This window comes from Anomaloglossus baeobatrachus, chromosome 8, assembly GCF_048569485.1.
Source record: "Anomaloglossus baeobatrachus isolate aAnoBae1 chromosome 8, aAnoBae1.hap1, whole genome shotgun sequence".
NCBI classification, from domain to species: Eukaryota; Metazoa; Chordata; class Amphibia; order Anura; family Aromobatidae; genus Anomaloglossus; species Anomaloglossus baeobatrachus.
In genome coordinates, this window is record NC_134360.1 from 113,457,660 (window position 1) to 113,481,250 (window position 23,591).

General features: G+C 48.6%; 1 protein-coding gene across 7 annotated transcripts in view; it reads left to right on the plus strand.

Annotated features, from left to right (window-relative positions):
- The window catches only part of PDE4DIP (phosphodiesterase 4D interacting protein), a 1,984,767-nt gene that overhangs the window by 673,270 nt on the left and 1,287,906 nt on the right, over positions 1-23,591 (plus strand). For all 7 annotated transcript variants that reach the window (XM_075321961.1, XM_075321954.1, XM_075321957.1 and 4 more), the window contains 2 exons: positions 12,367-12,504; positions 17,252-17,371. In XM_075321961.1, the coding sequence (XP_075178076.1) occupies positions 12,367-12,504; positions 17,252-17,371 (258 nt within the window). The remainder of the gene's footprint in view (positions 1-12,366; positions 12,505-17,251; positions 17,372-23,591) is intronic.

The window sequence follows — 23,591 nt, forward strand, 5'->3', positions numbered from 1 at the left end:
AGTATTTTTAGGGATGCGCAGAAAAGGGCTCTGGTGACCTGGCTCTGAAGATCCCAGTCTTGAATGGCACAGAGGTGTGTATGCTTGACTTCCTCTGTATTCTTGTCTGTGGAAAAAAAAGTAGAGCGCTTTACTTGACTGAGTGTCTTAAAGGGAAGGTGTCGCGGTTTTTTATTTTTAGTTTCAACCATCTTTTATTGAAAAGTTCAAGGCAATAACATTTGAAACATGACATTACAATGTCATATGTATAATTTATAGTGTCACGGCATGAGTCAATCAACAGTGTAATATTCTCTCCTAATAACGACAGAAAATAAGTAACTTGCAGACTGTTTTGTGAATGAAAAGAGTTATGAGCTAAAGGTTTGAAAGGCATATAGAAATATATCAGATGAGTAGGTGCCATAATGCGTTTTAGTCTCGAAGATTCCTGTTTCATGATACATTATAACTGTCGGAGAACCCCGACCTATTTAAGAAATTTATGGAACTTGAACAAGGGTAGCAGATAAAAAAGGGAAAGAAAAAAAAAAAAAGAGATACTATGATATCACCCCTATCTGAACCAGATGCTGCATAGCAGCAGTGATTAGATTGGCCTAGGTAAAGCTTACACGGACGTCAAGGTGCCCCAAGTACTACATTGACATAGAGAGAGCATTTATCGTGTCACTCGTTAGCTGTGAGTGTAACTAGGGGTCCCAGATCTTGTGAAGCGCTGCGACTGTGTCATTCCTGATGGCCTCTATTTTTTCATAAAGCATGATATTATGAACCTTTTGCAGGACCATATTACTCGAGAGGGTGGGCGACTTCCATTGACTGGCTATATGTATTTTGGTAGCAAGGGTAATAAAAGTAATCAACCTATGACAACTATTAGAGGTTCCGGCGGGTTTAGCATTGAAAAGCAACACCTCCAGTGAGGTGATGTTGCGTCCAGTGCTAAAGGATTTAATAACATCTCCCACGGACCTCCATAGATCCGCTACTATCCGGCAGTTCCACCAGATATGAGCCATGTCACCTATTTGTCCACACCCTTTAAAGCAACTGTCCGAGGTTCCAGGATAGACCGCCCTCAGGAAAGTTGGGACATAATAGGCCATGTGGAAGAGCCTAATAGAAGTTTCCGACAGGGAGATTTGATGGCTACCTCTTGTGAGGTTCGTGTAGCGCTGGTTCCATTGTTCCACGGTCATTGAGAAACCCAGGTCCTCCTCCCATTGGCCCATCACCTTAAGTTTGAGGTCCAAGGGGGGTCTATTCATTGCGTTATATCGGAGAGATATCGAGCCCTTCTTCCCCAGGTCAAAAATACATCCTCTTTCAAATGTGGTTGGGTGCAGAGTTCTTCGTTCTCCCATAATGGAGGTTACAAAATGATATATTTGCTGGATTCTAAAGTGTTCCCCCCTTGGCGGTCCATATTTCTCTATGAATTCGGATTGGGAAAGTAGGATGTACAAGGGAGCTAACTGGTGTAATCTAATTATGTACCGTTGTTTCCACCAATAAAAGTCTCTTGAGTCCACCCCCAGTATAAACATTGCATTATTGAACAGGTTTAATAGAGGGGAGGGATTTGACTGCAATTTATATTGAAATCTGGCAGCTCTCCATACCAGCACCGTGGCATATGAAAAGGATGCCAACTCCAACATTTTAAGGAGTAGAGGACCGGGCATCCACATCAGACTGCTCAGAGTATATGGCGCTAACAAGGAGTGCTCAAGTCTAGTCCATATGGGTCTTCCATCACCCATCTCAGTAGTGGAGATCTGTGCCAACATTGCAGCTTTATAATACACGGCGAAATTGGGTAGGTAGATACCACACTATGTTCTATGGCGAAATAAGGTATGCTGGGCTATTCTGGCTCTTTTGTTATTCCATATAAACTTAGAGACTTCTCTATGGATTTTTTTAAATACGCTTTGTGGCAGCAATATGGGGAGGGCTCTGAATAAGTACAGAAAGCGGAAGAGGGTGTTCATCTTTACAGGGTGTGTTCTTCCCAGGAAAGAGATAGTCGTTTGGGACCATTTGCTGAAGTCTTGTTGCATTTGCTGTATGAGGGGAGAGAAGTTCCATTTAAATAGAGAGGATCTATGGTCAGTGAGTTTCACTCCCAGGTAGAAGATGAAGTGGTCTTGTTTTTGAAATTTAAAATTAGAGAGTGTATTAGTTTGTGTCAGTTTTGGTGTGTTGATGAAGAGTGCCTCCGTCTTCTCTACATTTACCTTTAGGCCTGAGATTGTTTCAAATTGGCGTAGTAGTGAGAATGGGTTAGGTAAAGAGACATGGGGATTTGTGATTGATAGCAGCAGGTCATCTGCGAAAAGGCTTAAAGGAGTTGTCCGACATAAACTCAAAAATTTTTGTTAAGCAAATCTGTGCTGTATTGTCATATAAATCACACCTATATTGTTATTTTTTGTTTTCTAACTTTTGTTCCTCTTGAATTCACCCTTTATTCTCTGCAGCTTCTTGTTTACATTCAGATCCAGCAAACTGACCACTTCCTGTGCTGAACCTCAGTCAGAGCTGTCACCACCCACCCCAGTGTCCAGCCCCACCCTCTGCCCGCCCCCTGCACACACATTCCCTGTCAGTATATTCTGCCCCAGCACCTGACCTATTATCACTACAGCATTGCAAATAACAGTGCACATCGGGCTGTGCACCGCACACGCACACATATGGCTCTGCACCGCACACGTATGCTCTGCACCGCACACATATGGCTCTGTACCGCACACGCACACATATGGCTATGTACCGCACACGCACACATATGGCTCTGTACCGCACACGCACACATATGGCTCTGCACCGCACACATATGGCTCTGTACCGCACACATATGGCTCTGCACACGCACACATATGGCTCTGCACACATATGGCTCTGCACACGCACACATATGGCTCTGCACACATATGGCTCTGCACACGCACACATATGGCTCTGCACACGCACACATATGGCTCTGCACACGCACACATATGGCTCTGCACCGCCCGCCCCCCATCCCCATCCCCATCGGGAACACATGTAAGGAATACATACTCACCCGTCCTCGGTCCCCGCCGCTCCTGCACGTTTGTGCGCTGTCTGTGCTCTGACGTCACCACTGTGCTGAAGAGAGCTCAGACAGCCGGAGGGACAGTGATGAGAAGCAGCGCTGCGCTGCTTCTCATCAGCACTTTCAAATGTACCGGCATCTGTGATCTGCGATGCCGGTACATTTGAATGAGTGATCCTGAGCAGGGGGCCCGGTGCTGGAGCTGACACCACGGCAGCTGCCGCCAGGCCCCGCCCCCAGGTCACGGACCCCACAGCAGTGCAGGGGGAGGTTACTGGAGAGTAACAGAGGTGCGGGGGAATGTGTGGGAGGGTGCAGGGAAGGGGGCGGAGACTCCTCTTACTGTACAGCCCAGCAGGGAGGCGACATGCTGTTCCACATTTGCATGTCAACATGGTCCTGCCCATGTTGACATGAAATGACCGGAAGCAGCAAAATCGCGGCAGGAGCGGTCACATGACCGCTCTGAGCCGGGGGAGAGGGCTGACAGCAGGGCAGGTAAGTGGTCTCTATCTACTTACCTGCCCCAATGTAGCCCAATAGGGAAATAAAAAAAAAAAGTCAAAGAAGCCGGATAACCCCTTTAACTTATATTTTTTGGCCCCAATTTTATAACCTTGTATGTCTGCACGTTCTCTGATCGCCTGGGCCAGTGGTTCCATTGCCAACGCAAATAGGGCGGGTGAAAGTGGGCATCCCTGCCTGGTGCCTCTTTTAATTTGGATTGGCTGTGGACTTGTTGTGGGGAGTTTAAGATATGCCATTGGCTTATCATATAATATTTGGATGGTTCGAATAAAAGTATCAGTAAACCCCATTTTTGTCATCACCTTATATAAATAGGGCCATATCAGGGAATCAAAAGCCTTCTCTATATCGAGCGCTAGCAGGAGTAAAGGTGATTTAGACTTATTTGCCTGGTGTATAATGTTTACATTTTTTCGGATATTATCCGGGGCCTGTCGCGTGGAGATAAAGCCTACCTGATCTGGGTGTATGAGAGCTGGTAGGCAGCGATTGACCTTGCTAGCCAGGATGGATGTGAAGATCTTTAGGTCTATGTTTAATAGGGATATAGGTCTGTAGTTTTTAATCTGTAGGAAATCTTTTTTCGGTTTCGGTATGACCATTATGTAGCTAATGAAAAATTCTAGGGGAATTCTCTGACCATCAATGATATCATTGCAGAGATTTGTTATATGTGGAGTTAGTACATGAATACATTTTTTATAATAGGCTGCTGTTAGTCCATCGGGACCGGGTGCTTTGTGGGATTTTAATTTATTGATCGCCTCCTTGACCTCTTCTGTAGTGATGTGGGCCTGAAGGTTTGCCGAGAAGGTCGTGGTAAGGGTCGGGATGGTCTCTGCGTCTAAGAAGTTGTCCACCATATTTGTTGGCGCTAGTTTCGGCTGGGTATAAAATGTTTGATAAAATTTGTGGAATGATTGGTAAACTTTATCAGGATGGAAAGTTTGGCCTCCCTGCGCATCATTGATGGTAAAGACCGAGTTAATTTTTTCCTGGGTTCGAAGTTTTTTTGCTAGGAGTTTGTCCATTTTGTTGGCTAGTTTGTAATAAGTGGCCTGGGTCCATTTCAACGCCCGTTCAGTGGTATTGGTTAGGAGGGCCTGTAGCTGGAATTTGACCTCTGCTATTCTTTTGGTGACATGGAGGGTTGAGTGGGACTGGCTCACTATTTCTAATTTTAAGAGGCTCTCCTCCAGGTTTCTCTGTGCTGCCGACTTGTCTCTCTTTTTTCTGAACGCTATTCTGATCAGGGTGCCAGTGATGTATTTTTTATGTGCTAGCCAGAGGTTGCCATTAGAGACCTCTGGTGTTTGATTAGTAGCAAAATATGACTCCAGATCCCTCTCTACCTGGGTCCTCACTTCCTGGTTTGTAAGCAGAGATTCATTCATTCTCCATCTATATACCCTGGATGTTTATAAGTCAAGTTTAAATACTGTTAAAACGCAGTCATGATCTGACCAGGCTGACGGTATGTGTCTAGAATATAACATTGATGGCAGGTTCTCAGAGTTGGTTAATAGGTAATCAATTCTAGAATATGCATGGTGTACCCTCGAGAAAAAAGTATATCCCCGTGTGGTACCATTTGATTCCCTCCATGTGTCTGCTAGGGTGTGTTTTCTCAAAATGGCATTAAGCGTTCTCCTATCAGCTTTTGAAATGTCAGCTCTCCTCAAAGATGTGCTGTCCAGTGATAGGTTCAGTACCAGGTTCATATCTCCTCCCCAAATTAGCGTATCATAGTTGAGGCTGAGAAGGAACCTGGAGATGTCCCTCAGAGCAGTGATCTGTAATGTGGGAGGTGCATAACTGCTGATCAGACATACTGTTTTGGTGTGCATCGTTCCCCAAAGTATCACAAACCGCCCCTCCCCATCAGCGTATGAGCCCGAAGTCTGGAACGGAAGCGAATTGCGGATGCAGTCATGGCCCCTCTATTTTTCTTGTTATTAGCTTAAATGAAAAATCTGTTATATAGTGAGGGTGGAAAAATTTAGGGTGTGAAGAGTTTGAAAAATGCGTCTTTGGTAGAAGTAATATAATAATTTATGGCGCGCATAGTCAAGAACATAACATAATACACACAATTATTGTAGATTGTTACCATTGTGGTCAAACTTGTAATTTACCAAGGGCAGGACAACACACGGTGGCCCCAGACAGGCGGACCATCTATTAGATCTAAAAGGAAGCTAGATGCAAAATTAAGTTAACCAAACATGAACATTTGCTGGCTCAAAGTCTCTAAGGGTGTGGCCCCGTCTAACATCTTGCCGATTGCGGTTTCTTCTGACTTGTTGCCACTCCCGGATTGGTCTTCCTCTTTATGGTAATGGTGCGTCCGGAACTTCAGCTATTTCTGCCCTTTTTAGCGCCTCCAGGCCTTCTTACAGGGATCGTACCACAAAGTTAGAGCCGTTGCGGTTAAACAGCAGGGCAAACGGGAACCCCCATTTGTACCTCACGTTAGCCCTAGAGAGTGCCATGGTTACTCCCCTGAGCTTGTGACGTCTCATCAGGGTGGCTGGGCTGATATCGGCGAATAGGGACACCGTCTCTGGGACTCCTGGCAGAGAAGGGGTATTTCTAGCAGCATTCAGAATGAGGTCCCTAGCGTCTTCCTGCCTCAATTTAAGTATAATTTCTATGGGGTTGCCTTCCAGTGATGGGCGATTTAAGGACCTGTGGATTCTCACAATGTCTGTCCAGCTGCATGGGGTCTGCTTGGGGCAGGAGGGCACTGAAGAGGTTAATGGCCATTGCTTTAAGATTGGTACAAGACTCTGGCATACCTCTTATTCTAATGTTGCCTCTTCTCAATCGGTTTTCAAGATCTTCACATTTTAGTTCCAGAAACTCCAGCCTGTTGTCATGCTCCTGTATGCAGCCCCTGTCTTCCTCCATGGCTTCAGACACATCATCCACTCTTTGCTCCAGGGCTACAGCCCTGTGCACAATCTCCTGGAGCTGAGCAGTGAATGGAGCTGGTACTGCAGCCAGCTCTGCTTTGAACGTGTCTTTGATAGCGTGTTTCAGCTCCTCTGATGCTAGGATCCGTGCTGCTGGCGCTGCAGGGGTGCTGTTCTCCTCCTCATCACTCGCTCCTGCAGCCGCGCTGGAAGGAGAGGAGGTGACTGGCGCCATTTTGGAGGACCCAGTACCTTGCTGCGCTACCAGGAGATCAGGTAGTGTCCTGGATTGCGGCGTCTGCCAGGCCCCTTTCTTTCCCCTGGGCATCTCTGGAGGTCCTGCTTCCTAGCGCACCGAAGCTGAACTCCGGTGCAGTGCTGAGAGTGGCCGCTGCAGTGTCTGTGGAGCAGAGCTCATGGGGACGGCATCGTCCTTATCAAGCGCCGCACATGCGCCCCCCGCATTTTTTATTTTTGTATTAAAAATAGTGATTATGATATCAAGTATTTTTAATACAAAATTAAAATCACTGCTTATTTAGTTTTTATTTCATTCTAATTTTACTGGAGGCACTGGGGGCTGCCATGCTGGATTTGCTGTGTGTGTAACGACAGTTACTCCTTTATGGCAGCGCCTGTGCATAGACTCTGATAGTCGGAATCCCTAGGCTTAGTAAGAGAGAGCTCCCTGCTGTGAAATGGACAGGACGAGAGAGCTCCCTGCTGTGAAATGGACACGCCACCTGGGCTGTCCAGATCACAGCAGAGGGAGGAGATCAGAGCCATCTTTCTGCAGCTCACAGCAGTCATGCTGTGTGCTGAACTTTTCCCCCTGTCACCCGTTCGGCCCATGGGAGTAGAGTACTGGCGCCACTCCACCCCTCCCCGCCGCTGATGCTACCGTCTCCAATGACACCCCTACACTCTCCACCCATGGCCTGTCACCTGTCGGCCTGTGTGAGTAGTGTATGGCCCCCCCTCCCTACCCGTCCGCAGCGGGCGGCGTGCGTGCTTGTGTGTGTGCGTGTGGCAGAGCATTTTTTGCGTGCATGTGGTAGAGCATTTTGTGCATGCGTGTGGCAGAGGATTTTGTGTGTACGTTTGTGGCAGAGCACTGTGCATGCATGGCAGAGCATTATGTGTGCGTGCATGTGGCAGAGTATTTTGTGTATGGGTGTGGCAGATCATTTTGTGCGTGCATTTGGCAGAGCATTTTGTGCGTGCATGTGGCAGAGCATTTTGTGCGTGCATGTGGCAGAGCATTTTGTGCGTGCATGTGGCAGAGCATTTTGTGCGTGCATGTGGCAGAGCATTTTGTGCGTGCATGTGGCAGAGAATTGTGTGTGCGTGCGTGGCAGAGCATTGTGTGTGCGTGCATGGCAGAGCATTGTGTGCGTGTGTGGCGCCCTGGACAAGCCAGGACGTCACAGGTACTGCAACAACACACCCCATACCCCGGCTAGGCACATCAAGGTCAGACAAAAATCCTTGTTGCCTCCCTCCAGGGGCTGATGCCCACACCAGGGGGTGGAGCCAGGCGGTTGACCCCACCCACCAAGGAGTTCACAGTCTTGGAGGTGGGAAAAGGAAGTCAGAGAAGTGGAGAGAAGTGGAGTGTAGTGTAGTTGAGTTTGGAGAGTTGAAGAGTGGAGTGGTAGTGGAGCAGACTGACCGTGTCCGGGTGCGTGGCCCGGGCACATACAGCAAGGTTGGCAGACGGTGGTGACCGTCTGCAGGAGGGGCTGATTGACGTGAACCGTAAGGACCGGGGACGGGCGGTGGCCCGCCGGTAGCGGATCGGGGAGCGAAGAGAAGCCAGCACCATTTGGCAGGGCCTACGGACCCCGACCAGGCTTGGAGTCGCCGTAAAACCGGTCAAATCCGTTAGCGAAGGGAACCTCCGGGGTTTCCGAGCAGTCAAGACCCGATTGAGGGCAACCGCTCAAACCGTGAAGGGAAATACAGTCACTGCCAAGGCTACAGTTCCCAGGGCCAGAGCCTGCGGGCAAAAGGGGCTCCCTCAGCATCCATCCAAGCTGGGGAGCGGGTTACCGGTGGGAAGCCATCAGAACCGAGAACATAACACAGGTGCAGGGAAAGGCAGTCACCGCCAACCTATCGGGAGAAGAACTACCGCAGCCGTCTGTGGGACCCGTCCATCCAGCCGTTTGTTTTACCGGAGACTTTGCATTCATCATTGGCTGAGTGAGTACCACTGTGCCGTGAGGCACTGCGCTGCCCCCGCGACCCTGCACCTCACCAGGCCCCGTAACCCACCTGCCATTCCTCCCTCACCGGGCCCCGGGACAACCAACCCCCCTACCCACGGAGGGGAAGAACAACATCTAATCTGCTCCCTGTCATCGCTCCCGGGATCCCCGTCCAGAGCAGCGGTGGTGTCACAACCTCACCACAACCGTGGGTGGCGTCACGGACAATAAATCCCCAAAACCATTCCCCTTTTCACCCACGGGCGAGGAGCGCCGCTCGAGTCCCCGGATCCGGCCCACCGCTCGAGCCACCGAGCAGCAAGCGAAGCAGCAGCGCCGGACCCGAGCGTGGTGAGCGCAGCATCCCCCTCCCCGCCCACGACACGTGCGTGGTAGAGCATTGTGTGTGCGTGCCTGGCAGAGCATTGTGTGTGCGTGCCTGGCAGAGCATTTTGTGCGTGCGTGGCAGAGCATTTTGTGCGTATGTGCATGGGTCAGAGCATTTTGTGCGTGCGTGCATGGGTCAGAGCATTTTGTGCGTGTATGTGGCAGAGCATTTTGTGTGTGCGTGCGTGGCAGAGCATTGTGTCAGCGTGCATGGCAGAGCATTGTGTATGCTCGGTCGCAAACACAGTATATACACAGTGTTCACACGCAAAGAAGAGGGGAGCCAGCACTGCTCATGAATGGCATGCAACAATGAAAAAATAAAAAGTGTAAAATTCACAAATTCATTCCTACTGTAACAATTCAATGAGATTTTTTGCAAATTATTGATCAATGATTTGAGCCCCCCTGCCCCGTTACGGCAAATCTCTATAGGGGGGTCCCTACACTATGTTATAAATTAATATCGTACATAAGGTCTCATAATGACTTGAACAGGACCATATAAGAACACCACTTACCCGGGGAATGTCAGAACCGCTCCCATGCTGCAAGGACTGACAACTGCGAATAAAGGCAGCCCAGGTGCCAGTGTGTGTGTATATACACACTGTACACACGGTATATACACACAGTACATGGTATATAGTATATACACACGCTGGCTCTGCCTCCTTCATGCTGCTTGGTCACACACATATATACACACACAGTATATAGTATATACACACAATACACGGTATATAGTATATACACAAGCTGGCTCCGCCTCCCTCATGCTGCTCGGTCACACACACTGTATATACACACTGTATACACGGTATATAGTATATACACACAGTATATGGTATATAGTATATACACACGCTGGCTCCGCCTCCTTCATGCTGCTTGGTCACACACAATATATACACAGTGTACACACAGTATATAGTATATACACTCAATACACGGTATATATTATATACACATACTGGCTCCGCCTGCCTCATGCTGCAAGGGTCACACAATATATACACACTGTAGACATGGTATATAGTATATACACACGCTGGCTCTGCCTCCTTCATGCTGCTTGGTCACACACATATATATACACACAGTATATAGTATATACACACAATACTCGGTATATAGTATATACACAAGCTGGCTCCGCCTCCCTCATGCTGCTCGGTCACACACACTGTATATACACACTGTATACACGGTATATAGTATATACACACAGTATATGGTATATAGTATATACACACGCTGGCTCCGCCTCCTTCATGCTGCTTGGTCACACACAATATATACACAGTGTACACACAGTATATAGTATATACACTCAATACACGGTATATATTATATACACATGCTGGCTCCGCCTGCCTCATGCTGCAAGGGTCACACAATATATACACACTGTAGACACGGTATATACACACAGTACATGGTATATAGTATATACACACGCTGGCTCCGCCTCCTTCATGCTGCTTGGTCACACACAATATATACAGTGTACACACGGTATATAGTATATACACACAGTATATAGTATATACACACAATACACGGTATATAGTATATACACACAATACACGGTATATAGTATATACACACGTTGGCTCCGCCTCCCTCATGCTGCTCGGTCACACAGTATATACACACTGTACACACGGTATATAGTATATACACACAGTACATGGTATATAGTATATACACACGCTGGCTCCACCTCCCCTCATGCTGCTCGGTCACACACACAGAATATACACAGTGTTCATACGGTATATAGTATATACACACAGTACATGGTATATAGTATATACACATGCTGGCTCCGCTGCCCTCATGCTGGGTGCTCGGTCACACACACAGTATATACACAGTGTACACACACACACTGCGTGCGTCTGTGTGGCAGAGCATTGCGGGCGTGCATGTGGCAGAACATTGCAGGTGTGCGTGCATGCGGCAGAGCATTGCTGGACCGGGGCGTGCAGAGCGTTATGTGGGGAGCACTATGCAGCTGTCCTTGTTGATACTTTAGACATTTGTGGTCACCAACAAAATGGCTCTGCACTGTGTCCCTACATTCTCTCTTATCTGTTGGAAACACCCAGATTGGGAGGGGGAGCTGTGACATCACACACAGGAGAGCAGATTCTGCCCACGTTTACTGCAGCTGTAATCCAGGCTTTTTCTACTGTGGGATTTCTGTAGGATTTCAGCAGCTGCTCCCCCTAGTGTTTAAGAGTGGAAAATACCAAACTTAATTTTTTTTTTAGATATTTTGCTCAATTAAAAACAAATAATAATATTTAAACAAAACATTAAAACATTAATACTTTACATTTTTTCAGTTATTGACTTTTTTTTTGGGCACGACAGCTTCCTTTTAAATAGATAAACAGTAAATTTTGATTTTGGTAATTATTCTTATGAATTTGGCCCCGATTCATCAAGACTGGCAAGTTTCTCACCGGTCTTGATGAGGGGATGCGTGGGAGTCACACGCTGCTGATTAATTAAAAGGTGCATGCCACTTAATGAATCGCCAGCATCTGATAAGTGATGGGTGCCTCTGTGCGCCAAATCAGACATTTTACTCCCGTCACTAACTGGAGTGAGATTTCTGGAGTAGAGAACATCAGTTTGCCATTAGCAAGAAAATGGCAAAGTCTCAAAATGCTTGCAAAACTCTGAGTTGTGACAAATATTTGCAACTTTTATACTCCAGAATTCTGACAAAATTGCTTTGATGAATTAGTGAATTAGTGATGTTAGAATGTAATGGTGCCAACAAACAGACAAAACTCAAAAGTGAATGGGGATCACCAACTCTACCCTGTTCACAGATCTGGAGAAAAGAACGAACCTGTTATCTTGGATTTCAATATGCCTGCTCCATTGTCTTTATGGGAGAAAAGCCATTGCCTGAACCGTTTCTACACTGACAGACACATTCTTAGCGAAGTTTTCTGGTAAACTACCCATCGGTGCAGTGAATGGTATAGCCAGGCAATCATCTCATTTCTAAACATTTTACATGCTGCAATTATTGGGAGAGATGGAATACATTATCATTTTTCATTGTGACAAACTTTAATGTATGATGGCTCCACCTTGCCTTGTAGTGATGTCATGATGCCACAAGGCAGGACAATGTTTCATTTTATTTTCTGTTAGAACTTTCCCAAAATAAAACCGATTCTAAACATTTTATGTTCTTCTTTCTCTACAGAATCTGGTTCAAAAAAAGAGCGAGGATGCAGTGCATTATGAGACTTTGCTGGAGCAGCAGACCTCGGATCTACAGAAAACAGGAATGGAGGTTCAAGCACTTCAAGAAAAACTGCAGGAGTCCAAGGATCTTATCAAGGTCCTACATTTTTTTCAAATTTCCTAACAAATAAGGCTGCTTTCACACTACGTCTTTTTAACATGCGTCCTCAACGTTTTTTTGCTGCAAAAGCGGATCCTGCTTTTACAGCAAAAAACGCATGCAAACGCATGTGTTACTTTGCAGGATCCTGTCACTGGATGTTTAGGGGCGGGCATTGGAGTCATGTGATCGGGAGTGAGGGGAACTAAACGTGCCAGACTGGGAGCCGGCATCTGACAGCTGCGAGGCTCGTAACCAAGGTAAACATCGGGTATACTTGCTTGGATACCCGATATTTACTTTGATTACAAGCAGCTGCTAGGAGCCGGGCTCCCTGCACACGTTACCAACGGAAACATCGGGTAATTAAGATAAGTGGTTACCCGATGTTTACCTTGGTTACGAGTGTCCGCAGCTCTCAGGTGGGGGAGGGGGAGAGACAGAGAGAGAGGGAGGAGAGAGACAGAGAGGTAGGAGAGAGATAGACTGATCACGGGGCTGGCGTCTGTGCATGCTCAGTAGAGCAAGCAGGATCCTGCCTATCAGCATGCCAGCGTTCACATGCGTTTGCATGCTGTTTAGTCAGGATCCAGCAATTTGCAGAAGTTGTACGCAGCTCAAAAACGCTCCAAGTAGCGTTTTTGAAAGATGTTATAAAACTGCAAGTCGCTGGATCCTCACTATAACGCACGCAAACGCAGGTGAACGCATGTTAACGCGAGTCCATTGCAAATGCATTGAAATGAAAACGCATTTGCACTGGATCCGTTTCTGCGTTAAAAAAACGTTCAGGACGCATGTTAAAAAGACGTAGTGTGAAAGCAGCCTTAGTAGCATTTAGAGTAATTAGCTCTCCACTATAGGATTAGGGGTACTTTGCACACTAAGACATTGCAAGCCGATGCTTGCGATGCCGAGCGCGATAGTCCCCAACCCCGTCGCAGCAGCGATATCTTGTGATTGCTGCCGTAGCGAACATTATCGCTACGGCAGCGTCACACGCACTCACCTGCCCTGCGACGTCGCTCTGGCCAGCGAACCGCCTCCTTACCAAGGGGGCGGGTCGTGCGGCGTCACAGCGACGTTACACGGCAGGCGACCAATAGAAGCGGAGGGGCGGAGATGAGCGGGACGTATACATCCCGCCCACCTCCGTCCTTCCGCATAGCCGGCGTGAGCCGCGGTGACGCCGGTAGGAGATCTTCCTCGCTCCTGCGGCTTCTCACACAGTGGTGTGTGCTGCCGCAGGGGAACGAGGAACAACTTCGTACCGTCGCTGCAGCTACATTATAGAAATGTCGGACACTACACCGATGATACGATTACGACGCTTTTGCGCTCGTTAATCGTATCATAAACGCTTTACACACTACGATATCGACAGCGACGCCGGATGTGCGTCACTTTCGATTTGACCCCACCGAAATCGCAGCTGCGATGTCGTAGTGTGGAAAGTACCCCTAAGGCCCGTTTCACACGTCAGTGAAAAACTGACATTTTTCACTGGCGTGTAAAACACGCACATGTCCCTGCGTGTGCCGTGATTCACGGCACACGTGGGTTGTCTAAGTGCAATCCGGGCTCCGTTCTCCGTGGCCCGTGATTGCACTTAGAAAACAACTCACCTGTGCGCGCTCCCGCTGTCCATGGTGCTGATCGCTCCCGCGGTGCAGCATCCGGCCGGCGGTGACCCCCGCAGCAGCTGCTTCCGGGTCGGCTGTGTCGCGCATAATGAATATGCGCGACAATAATGAGCCGGCTCAGAAGCAGCAGGGAGAACAGGCTGCAGAGGACATCGCTGGACGCCGGGTGAGTAAAAATGATTTTTTTTTAAAAGCACGTTTTTTTCTGGCACGTGTTTCACGGACCACACCACTGCGTGGTCCGTGGAACATCAGTGATGCCAGAAAAAAATGGACATGTCTCCGTGCGGCAATCACGCACACGCGGGTACGCCGCACGGAGACACGTGCAGTGAAAAATCACTGACGTGTGAGCAGACCCATTCATTATAATGGGTCTGCGTATGTCAGTGATTCTGGTACGTTTTAGCACGTTTTAAAAAAAGCACAAACGTACCAGAATCACTGACGTGTGAAAGGGGCCTTAGAATGGTGCCTATCTAGTGCTACCTATTGTGTCCACCATTAACCCTTTCTTTCTCCATCAAATTTTAGTTTTTTACTTTTTGATTTTCTCTACTCCCTTTTTCCAAGAGACGTTAACTTTCCATTTTCCACCAGTATATCCATATGGTGACTTGTACTTTGCTATATAATATGTATTTTTGAATAATACCATTCAATGTAATGGAAAATGGAAAAATGTGCAAGTGCTGTGAAATGGTGAAAAAAAATGCAGTTGTGCTGTGATTTTTGGATGGCATACATTCTGTAGTAAAAACTACTCAGAATCCTGATTCTCCAAGTCAATGTGATTACAGCAATACAAAAAAAATGGTTTGTCTCCACTCTGGCCTGTAACACTTATGTTTTTGTCGATTGAGCTAGGCTTAATTTAAGGTGACCGTTTAATTGATACCAATTTTAGGTATATATGACGTTTAAATCTTTTTGTTTTTACCTAATTGTTTTTGAGAGGAGCAGTGACCACAACCCTGCAAATCTGTGGTTTGCGCTTTTATTACAGTATTTACCGAACAGGGTAACTAATTTTTAGGTCCAGCTGTCTGCTTTATCTGTGTTGGGTATCAAAATACGAAGGACCCTAAGCCATGTTTTCCAATTATTTCACTTATGTTTACACTCCACTTCAGGATCCAGACAGCTAGTGTGAGGGCAACTAATCGTGCACTCGTGTCTAACAGCAACCGATCATGGATGCTGTCACAGAGGGTGGGTGGGGGAAGCAGTGAACATTCATGAGATTTCATGAGTGGACCCAGAAGCAGTGTGAAACTCAGTAAGTATAATTGTCCTGCTTTAATCTCCGTTTTGCTTTGTTTTGCTGCCCCCTAGCCCTTACTACCACCATTTTAAACACTCAAGTGCGGGTCCCTTAAACATATATGAGTTCAGCATCCAGGGTCAAGTTTGGTCCAAGTCCGGTCCCAAACTAGACTTATTTTAGCAGTCCCGCTAAACTCGAACATCTGCGGGTTCCCCTATGTCTAAACAACATCATTAATTATTGCCATCTTATGGTAAGGCCAACTTGTAGTTGTGACACATAGTCTTTAGGATTATTACCATAGGTGTTTCACACTGATTAGCCCTTCCCAACAAGTATGTCATGTTTGGTAAGGCTATGTGCGCACGTTGCGTAAAAACATGCAGTTACGCTGCGCTTTGTAGCGCAGCGTAACTGCATGCGTCCTGCGGCCCCTGCACAGTCTATGGAGATTGTGCAGGGGCCGTGCGCACGTGGCGTCTAAGAGCGCAGCGCTTCGGCTACTGCCAAAGCGCTGCGCAAAAAGAAGTGACATGTCACTTCTTTCCTGCGCTTTGCCGGCAGCTCCTGCTCTGTCTATGGCAGGAGCTGCAGGCAGAGCGCATGGAATCGGCGCTCACTACGGACATTTCTGCAGCGATCTAAAGCGCACATGTGCTCTTCAGATCGCTGCAGAAATTTCTGCAGGGCTTGTACGCAACGTGCGCACATAGCCTAAGGCTGCAAGGAGCGGGCTCAGCTGGGCTCACTCCATACACATTAGGTGCTGGCTGTGTTATACAATTCGCACCTACTTCTAACAGGAGCGATCAGACAACTTATATGTTACTGTCAATATCTTTCATGCAGAGCTTACAGAGCAATCTTGTCCACGACAGCTGTCACAGGTTCATTGGGTGTGGTTGCTATATCACAGCCCAATACAACTGAATTAGTACACATTGGGACGCTGTGATACTGAGCCAAGCAAGTCGAAAAAATTATTTGTAGCTGGACTCCTGGCAAATTGCTTGTCACAATTGCAGTAACCTTGGGGTCACACTGCAGACCAATTCAGTTGTATTGTATTGCACTGCAGTGTAACAGCAACATCTAGTGAACTTTGTTGCGGCCAAAGAAACCATTTAGATGAGTGTTTCCCAAACTCCAGTTCTCATGGTCCCCAACAAGTCCTTTTTTCAGGATTTCCTTACTATTGAACAGGTGATGGAATCATTATCAGGGTATCACCTGTGCTATATTAAGGAAATCCTGAAAACATGACCTGTTGGGGGTCGTGAGGACTGGAGTTTGGGAACCACTGATTTAGATTGAGCCTAGGTGGTTCTCTTTAACCCGTTCACCCCCGGGCGATATTTTTTTTTTGTGTTAGTTTTTTCCTCCCCTTATTTTAAGAGTCCTAACTTAACGGTACGAGGGCTTGTTTTTTATATGATGAGTTGAACCTTTGAATGACACCATTAACTTTATGCACTGGGAAGACAGAAAAAAATTACAAGTGCATTGATATTGAAAACAAAAGTGCAATTCCACAATTTTTTATTTTTTTATTTTTTACTTAACCATGTTCATTATACTGTAAAGCCTGGCAATATAATTCACCACATCAGTATGGGGACATGGAACTTAGATTTAAAGCAGCACTCCAGAGGTAGAAAAAGTTGTGCTGAAAAGATGTAGAATGAGCAGACAATTGAAATTTGAAAAGAAAAATTCTTTTGATTTATTACGGATCATTTGTCAATTATGGTTGGAATTCATCGTTTGTTCAAGGATTGTTATTGCAAGCACTTCATCATGGTAATGCTGACTGTGTTTTGTTTCTGTAATTCAGACTCTACAGGAATCTCAGCAACAGATGACAAATAGGTTGAACAGTGGTCATGAATTAACACACAATCAAGAATGCCTATTGCAAAACTTAAGAGATACCCTTCAGAGCAGAGACCATGAGGTAGGTCATCTCGTGAAAGGCCTTTCCTAGAACATAAGTGTCTTTTATGCAGTCTTTTAAAGGGTTTATCCGGCATTTTGTTCTTTACTATTGCGCTACATAATTCTCTGTAGGTAGTTACTAGGGATGATCGAATACCCTATTATTCGATGAATATCCGATGAATACCTCACCGCTATTCGAGTATTCGCGAATATTCGACCCCCAATGTAAGTCTATGGGAAACCAGAATAATTTTACGTCGGACCTGTCGGTGACCTGTGGTGATTGAGGAAAAGGCTGAAATGGATGGGAAAAGGCTGAAACAGTATGGGCACAGCCTGTAGAAGGTGCCTGACTGCATTTCTGTTGTCTTTGAATAACGTGCTCAGAGCAGCACGCGGCATTTACGTAGTCTCCAGAACAGCTCTCAAACCAAAGTAAAAGAGGGGAAATTGCTAAAAAACTGTTTCTAGTGCCTAATCACTGTAATAAAACATCAAATCAAGCCCCGACCTCCCTCATAAAAAACACTTTAGCGTATGTTCACACGTTTCTTTTTTTACATTTTCCTTCTTTTTCGAGTAGAAAGGGCTGTAACTTATACATTATATTGATGTCTGTCTCGCACCTCCTTTTTTGTGACATATTTAACAGCACTTTAAAAGGTCAGCTACAAAGTGCCCGTTGGGATGTTGACCTTGCCCTCCTCCTACTCCTCCACCAGCTCTACCGACTCCAGTGGCCCTCTATTCAAATGTAGGAAGGACCACTGACTGTCCTCAAATCTCAGACTTCTTAGGGCTCTCAGGTGGGCCCTGTAGCATACATTGGGGAGGGATGGCAGTCATTTGTAGTTTTCTGTGTCCCCTATATCATTAGTGTGAAAGTTGGAATACGTACTCCATAACGCTTTACAGTGCTATTGCCAAAGTGGCCATTTGGGTGTTGGCCTTGCTCTACTCCTCCACCATCACCACCGGCTAAAGTGGCCCTCTATTCAAATTCTATTCAAATGATTCAGTAATGTATGTTTTATGGACAAATGAATGCCACGCTGACACATCGAAGCTGATGTCGTTGATGATGATTTCATCTGTCCAAAAGCAGGTTGGGAGCAGGAGCTATCATCGCCTGCTTCCTAGACCGCAGTTTGTGAAGCATGCAGCAGTGTGGAAGTGGCAGTTGTTTCACTCTGGAACTCAGGCTTTATTCCACTAGCTAACACCGTGGATTTCAAAAAAATTTAGTTTCCCCAGGGGGGAATGATTCAAACACCATGTAGCACAGCATCAGAAGGTACTCCCAACAGCTCTCAACAGCTTTTTTAAAAAAATTGGTAGGATAAGCAACAGGGAATAACATGCCAAGAAGTTTAATAAATTCAGTTCCCCCAGAGGATAATGGTTCAGACACCATGGAGCACAGCATCACAAGGTACTTGCAACAGCTCCCAACAGCTTATTTGAAAAAAAATTGGTAGGATAAGCAACAGGGCATAACATGCCAAGGAGTTTAATAAATTCAGTTTCTAACACCGCCAAAAGGTCGTGGAATGCCTCTGTTCCCACAAGCCGATACGGCAACATCTCAAGGGCTATCAATCGTACAATGTGTGCAGTCATGCTTTCTGCCCTTGGGTGCGTAACAGGGTCATTTTGCTTGTTTTCAAAGGTCTGTCGTATGGACAACTGAACGTAACGCTGGGATATCGAAGCTGATGTCGTTGATGATTGAGTGTGGTAAACATCAGCTTGGGAGAAGGAGGCATCAGCGCCACCTTCTTGCACACCAGTTTGGGAAGCAGGCAGCCCAGGGGAAGTGGCAGTTGTTTCACTCTGGAACTCAGGCTTTATTCCAGTAGCTAACACAGAGGATTTTAAAAAATTCAGTTTCCCCAGGGGATAATGGTTCAGACACCATGGAGCACTGCATTAGTAGGTACTCCCAACAGCTTTTTTTTTAAAAAAACAAATTGGTAGGATTTGCAACAGGGCATAACATGCCAAGAAGTTTAATAAATTCAGTTCCTCTAGGGTGTAATGGCTCAGACACCATGTAGCAAAGCATCATAAGGTACTCCCAACAGCTCTCAAGAGCTTATTTAAAAAAAAATGGTAGGATAAGTGTGACGCCCTGGACCCCAGGGGTCACAGGTAATAACACCTACCACATACACACACACCCCCACCCCCTGTGAGGTCACACACCAGTCACCCGAAAGGGAGACCTGATGCCTCCCTCAGGGCCAGTAGGGCACACCAGGTGGGCGGAGTCAGGCGGAAAGGCACGCCCACCGAGGGGACTTCTGTCCTGAGGCAGGAAATAGTTTTTGAGTTGAGTTCTGGAGAGAGAGTGAAGTGGTAGAGGAGCAGAGCTGTTAGGGACCCGGGTAGGAGCCTGGGCCCCTTGAAAATGTCAGGCAGCAGACGGTGGTGGCCACCTGCAGGAGTACCAGTACAGCAACCGGCGGAACCGTATGGTCCGGGCCTGGGTTTGAGGCCGCCGGTCCCGAACCGGGGAGTCAACCGTGCACCGGAGCACCAGAAACTGGGTTCTCAGACCCCGTCCTAGCTTTGAAGCCACTGAGTATAGGCAAATTGACTGTTTGCTGGCTGGACCTCACGGGTTCATCCACACCCAAAGTCCCGAAAGAAGGCAAAAGCCCACCGAGACCGGGTGAGCGCCACCGCCAAGGGCCAAACACCCGATGGGCCAGCGCCTGCGGGCAACCGAGGGCTCCTCCGGCAGCTCAACGCAGGGGAGCCGAAACACAACAACCAGAGGTGCACGGGAAAGGGGCCACCATCAACTTCACAGGGAACATCAGCAGCCAGTCGCGGGAACCGACCATATCCGAACTTTGGCTTACCAGTGACTCTGAATGTGGATGAATCGTGAGTACACCAGTGCCATCCGGGCACGACACTACACCGCGGCACGGCACCCTGCACCCCGACAACAACATCAGCGCTTCCAGTCCCCCACCGGGCCCTGGGACACACCACCCCTACCCACGGAGGGGCTAACATCTCGGCTGCGGCCGCAACACCGATCCCGGACGAGCCCGCCATCACTTCAGCCTCAGCGGTGGTGCATCCCGTCACCACGACCCGTGGGTGGCGTCACGACCCGTGAGACGACAGCGCGGCCCTCCCTGGCTGCGCGCCTCGTCCTGCACCACCACCACCCCACTGCCTCTCCCTTAACAGAGCGACGTGGCCCCCGGTCCGGAGGCGCTCGTGCCACCGACAACCCGAGCCCGGACCTCGAGCGGCTCGGCCCGAGCAGCGGAGAAGCGGCCGGGCCCCTCTCAGGGCGGTACATAAACAATAGGGCATAAAATTCTGATTTTGCAGGGGGCCATGTGTAACACACCGTGGAGCACAGCATCAATAAAGAACACAAATGGAGACTGCTGACCAATTGTTCTAGACAGTGTAGCCTCGACAGTGCTTGTGCCAGTGCATAATGTACAAAGGCTTGAAAAATATTGCTCTGGGTGATTGGGCCAAACAATTACATCACAGCAGCATAACAAGTTACATTAGTCATACGATGTCATTGGATGATAGAAGACAAAATAGTCTTGAATGAGAAATAATGGAACTTATTTGAACTTACGAAATCTAAATTTTGGGGCTACACTTATTGGGTATTGTTAACAGGCGGCCCGAGATACTCTGGGGCAATCCATCTATGGTTCATTTTGATCATCGTCAAACTGTCTCCACTTTCCGTGGATTGTCGTGTGCAATTATCTGTTATTATTGATCACGCTGAGCTGAAACCACGCTCAGACAACACACTCGCAGCAGAGCAAGCTAGCACTTCCAAAGCGTATAACGCGAGGTCTGGCCAAGTGTTGAGCTTGGAAACCCAATAGTCAAAGGGAACAGTAGACTCAAAGCACGCTGATACGGTCACCTACATAGTCCCTCACCATCTTACTTAACTGTTCCCTCCTTGTCATAGTTCCCCCAACCGTTATCTGATTCGCAGTTGACAGTTTGTGGAAAATGGAGCAGTTTTGGCACATTAGTCCCCCGCCTGTGTTGCTCCTACTATGCGTAGCCCTCTCTTGTAATCCTGTTGCGTGAGATGACACGCTACCTCTGACGCCAGCATGATCTGAGGGTAATCGTTTCATCAACTGCTCCACTATAGCCCTCTTGAAAGATGGGCAGTAAGCCCCATAGGGGTGAACAGGCCCCATGACGATCGGGAGGGTTCAGGGTAGGAAAGCGTTAAGGTATATGGCTAGAAGGTTGTATATGGGGCTTTTGGATTGGTGGGAGAAACGGCAAAGGGGATTGGGGGATAGACTGGAAGGGGTGGGGTGTTGCAGGGGGTATAAAGGGGGCTGTGCATAGGTCACTGCCTCTTTTGTCATACAACCAGTGTGTCCCACCTGTGCTGCTGCATCGCTGACATGCAAGATGGCGGCCCTTGCTGCACTGCTGGTGGGACCGCTGAAGTCGTTGGAGTGGCCGCTCTGCGGGAGCAGCTGGCGGCGGTCTGCGGGGCTGGAGCGGTTAGGCCTGCTGCTCCTGCACCCGGGCCTGCGCTGCGCGCTCGGCAGGCGCGACCACCGGAGCACTACTCCCCTGGCGGGGGGAGGAGGAACAGAGCTAGGAGCCCCCTCGGGGACCCTTCGGGGCAGCGGAGCCCTCCTTACCTGTCTGGAGGGCACCAGCCACCGGGAGGAATCCTCGCCGGAGATTCCGTGGGCCGGAAGTGGGCGGAGCTTCGACAAGGCCTACTTCCGGTTTGCGGCCTGCACGGCCCCGGACCGGAGCGACGGCAGCTCCCAGTGAAGTGCTGGCTGGGGGTGGTGCCCGGCGTTATGGAGCGGGAGAGGAGGCCCCCTGCAGGCGGCAAGGCAGCGATCGGAGAGTGAGGGGCGGCGCAGATCGGAGCGGCAGCTAGAGAGGACCGGGAACAGGGCCCTGCAGTCCGCAGGGCCGGATGCTCCGGTCAGTGGTAACGGTCCCCCCCAGCGGGGATCGGGCTGAGGGGAGTTCCCTGCATACGTCGGGAGCAGCATGGCCTCCCTGTAGTCGGCAGGGAGGGAGAACCTTAAAGTGACTGACATAGGGACGGCGCAGCAGGCAGGAGTGGAGGCAGAAAAGAAGAACGGCGGCAGGACGCCGCGTCGCGGAAAAAGAAAGAGGCCCAGCGGGAGACGCCTGGAGGAGCAGGGTGCGGTGACCATGGGGGTTGACGGCCGCTGGAGGCAGGCTGTCCCCTCGCTGGTTCCCCCCTGAGGACCTCAGCGGCGTTTCTGAAGCCGGCGAGGAAGAAGGACCGGAGAAGGCGGCTGGACGGAGGGAGCGGCAGCAGGACGTTCGTGTTACGGCTGCTCCGGATTCGGTTCAGAGGCAGCCCGGTGAGAGGACGACCAATATGTTTGATGTTGTGGATAGTGGGGGGGCGGGGGTTCCTCCGCGGGGGGTAGTATGCTGAGTGCGGGTGCGGTCAGTCAGTCGGGCTTACCCGGGGTGGAATTTTGGGGCCGGCTGTTGGGGGGTGTTGCAGGGGTTGTTGGCTGAACGGTTAGGACAGAGCGGGCCTTGGTCTCCGGCGGGGGGGCTTGGGTGGGCCCCCCGGTGGGTGTGCTGCCGGTGGCGCTGGGGCGCGAGGTAGGGGCTCAGGAAGCTGTGCTGGCGGTTGTTGCGAGCAGGCGGACGGCACGGCGGCTGAGACGGTGGTTGGCAAGGACGTGGAAAAGTTAAAAGAAAAGGAGGACGAGGTTGTTCGTTGGGACGATAGGGCACAGAGTGAAGTATGCGTGTGCTTTAGTCCGTTAGGGGTGCGTTTTAAAAAAAAAAAAACAGGAGGTGAGGGGGAAGATATGGAAAGGGGAGTATGTGGAAATTTTTCCCTGCTCCCCTTGGAAAAGTTTAACCTGGACAATGTGAAGCCAAGTGACTCCAAGAAGGAAAAGGAGGATGAGGAGAAAAGGAAGTATAGGTTGATCCCGATAATCTTTATTAACTGGCTACAGGCCTTTGTGACCCTAGCCAGTGTGAGTGGGAAAAAGGAGCCGGAGCATCGTTCCGCCCCTTTTCGGTTACATGGACTCGAGCGGCGAGGCGTACAGAGTGTATGGTGGTTCGGGCTGGCTGCGATATGAGGAGCAGTTCCGGCAAAGGAAGGCTCTGCTGCCTGGCATCCGGTGGGACCATGAAGATATGTCATTGTGGATACAGTTAATGACGGCCCTGGCTCAGCCCTTTCG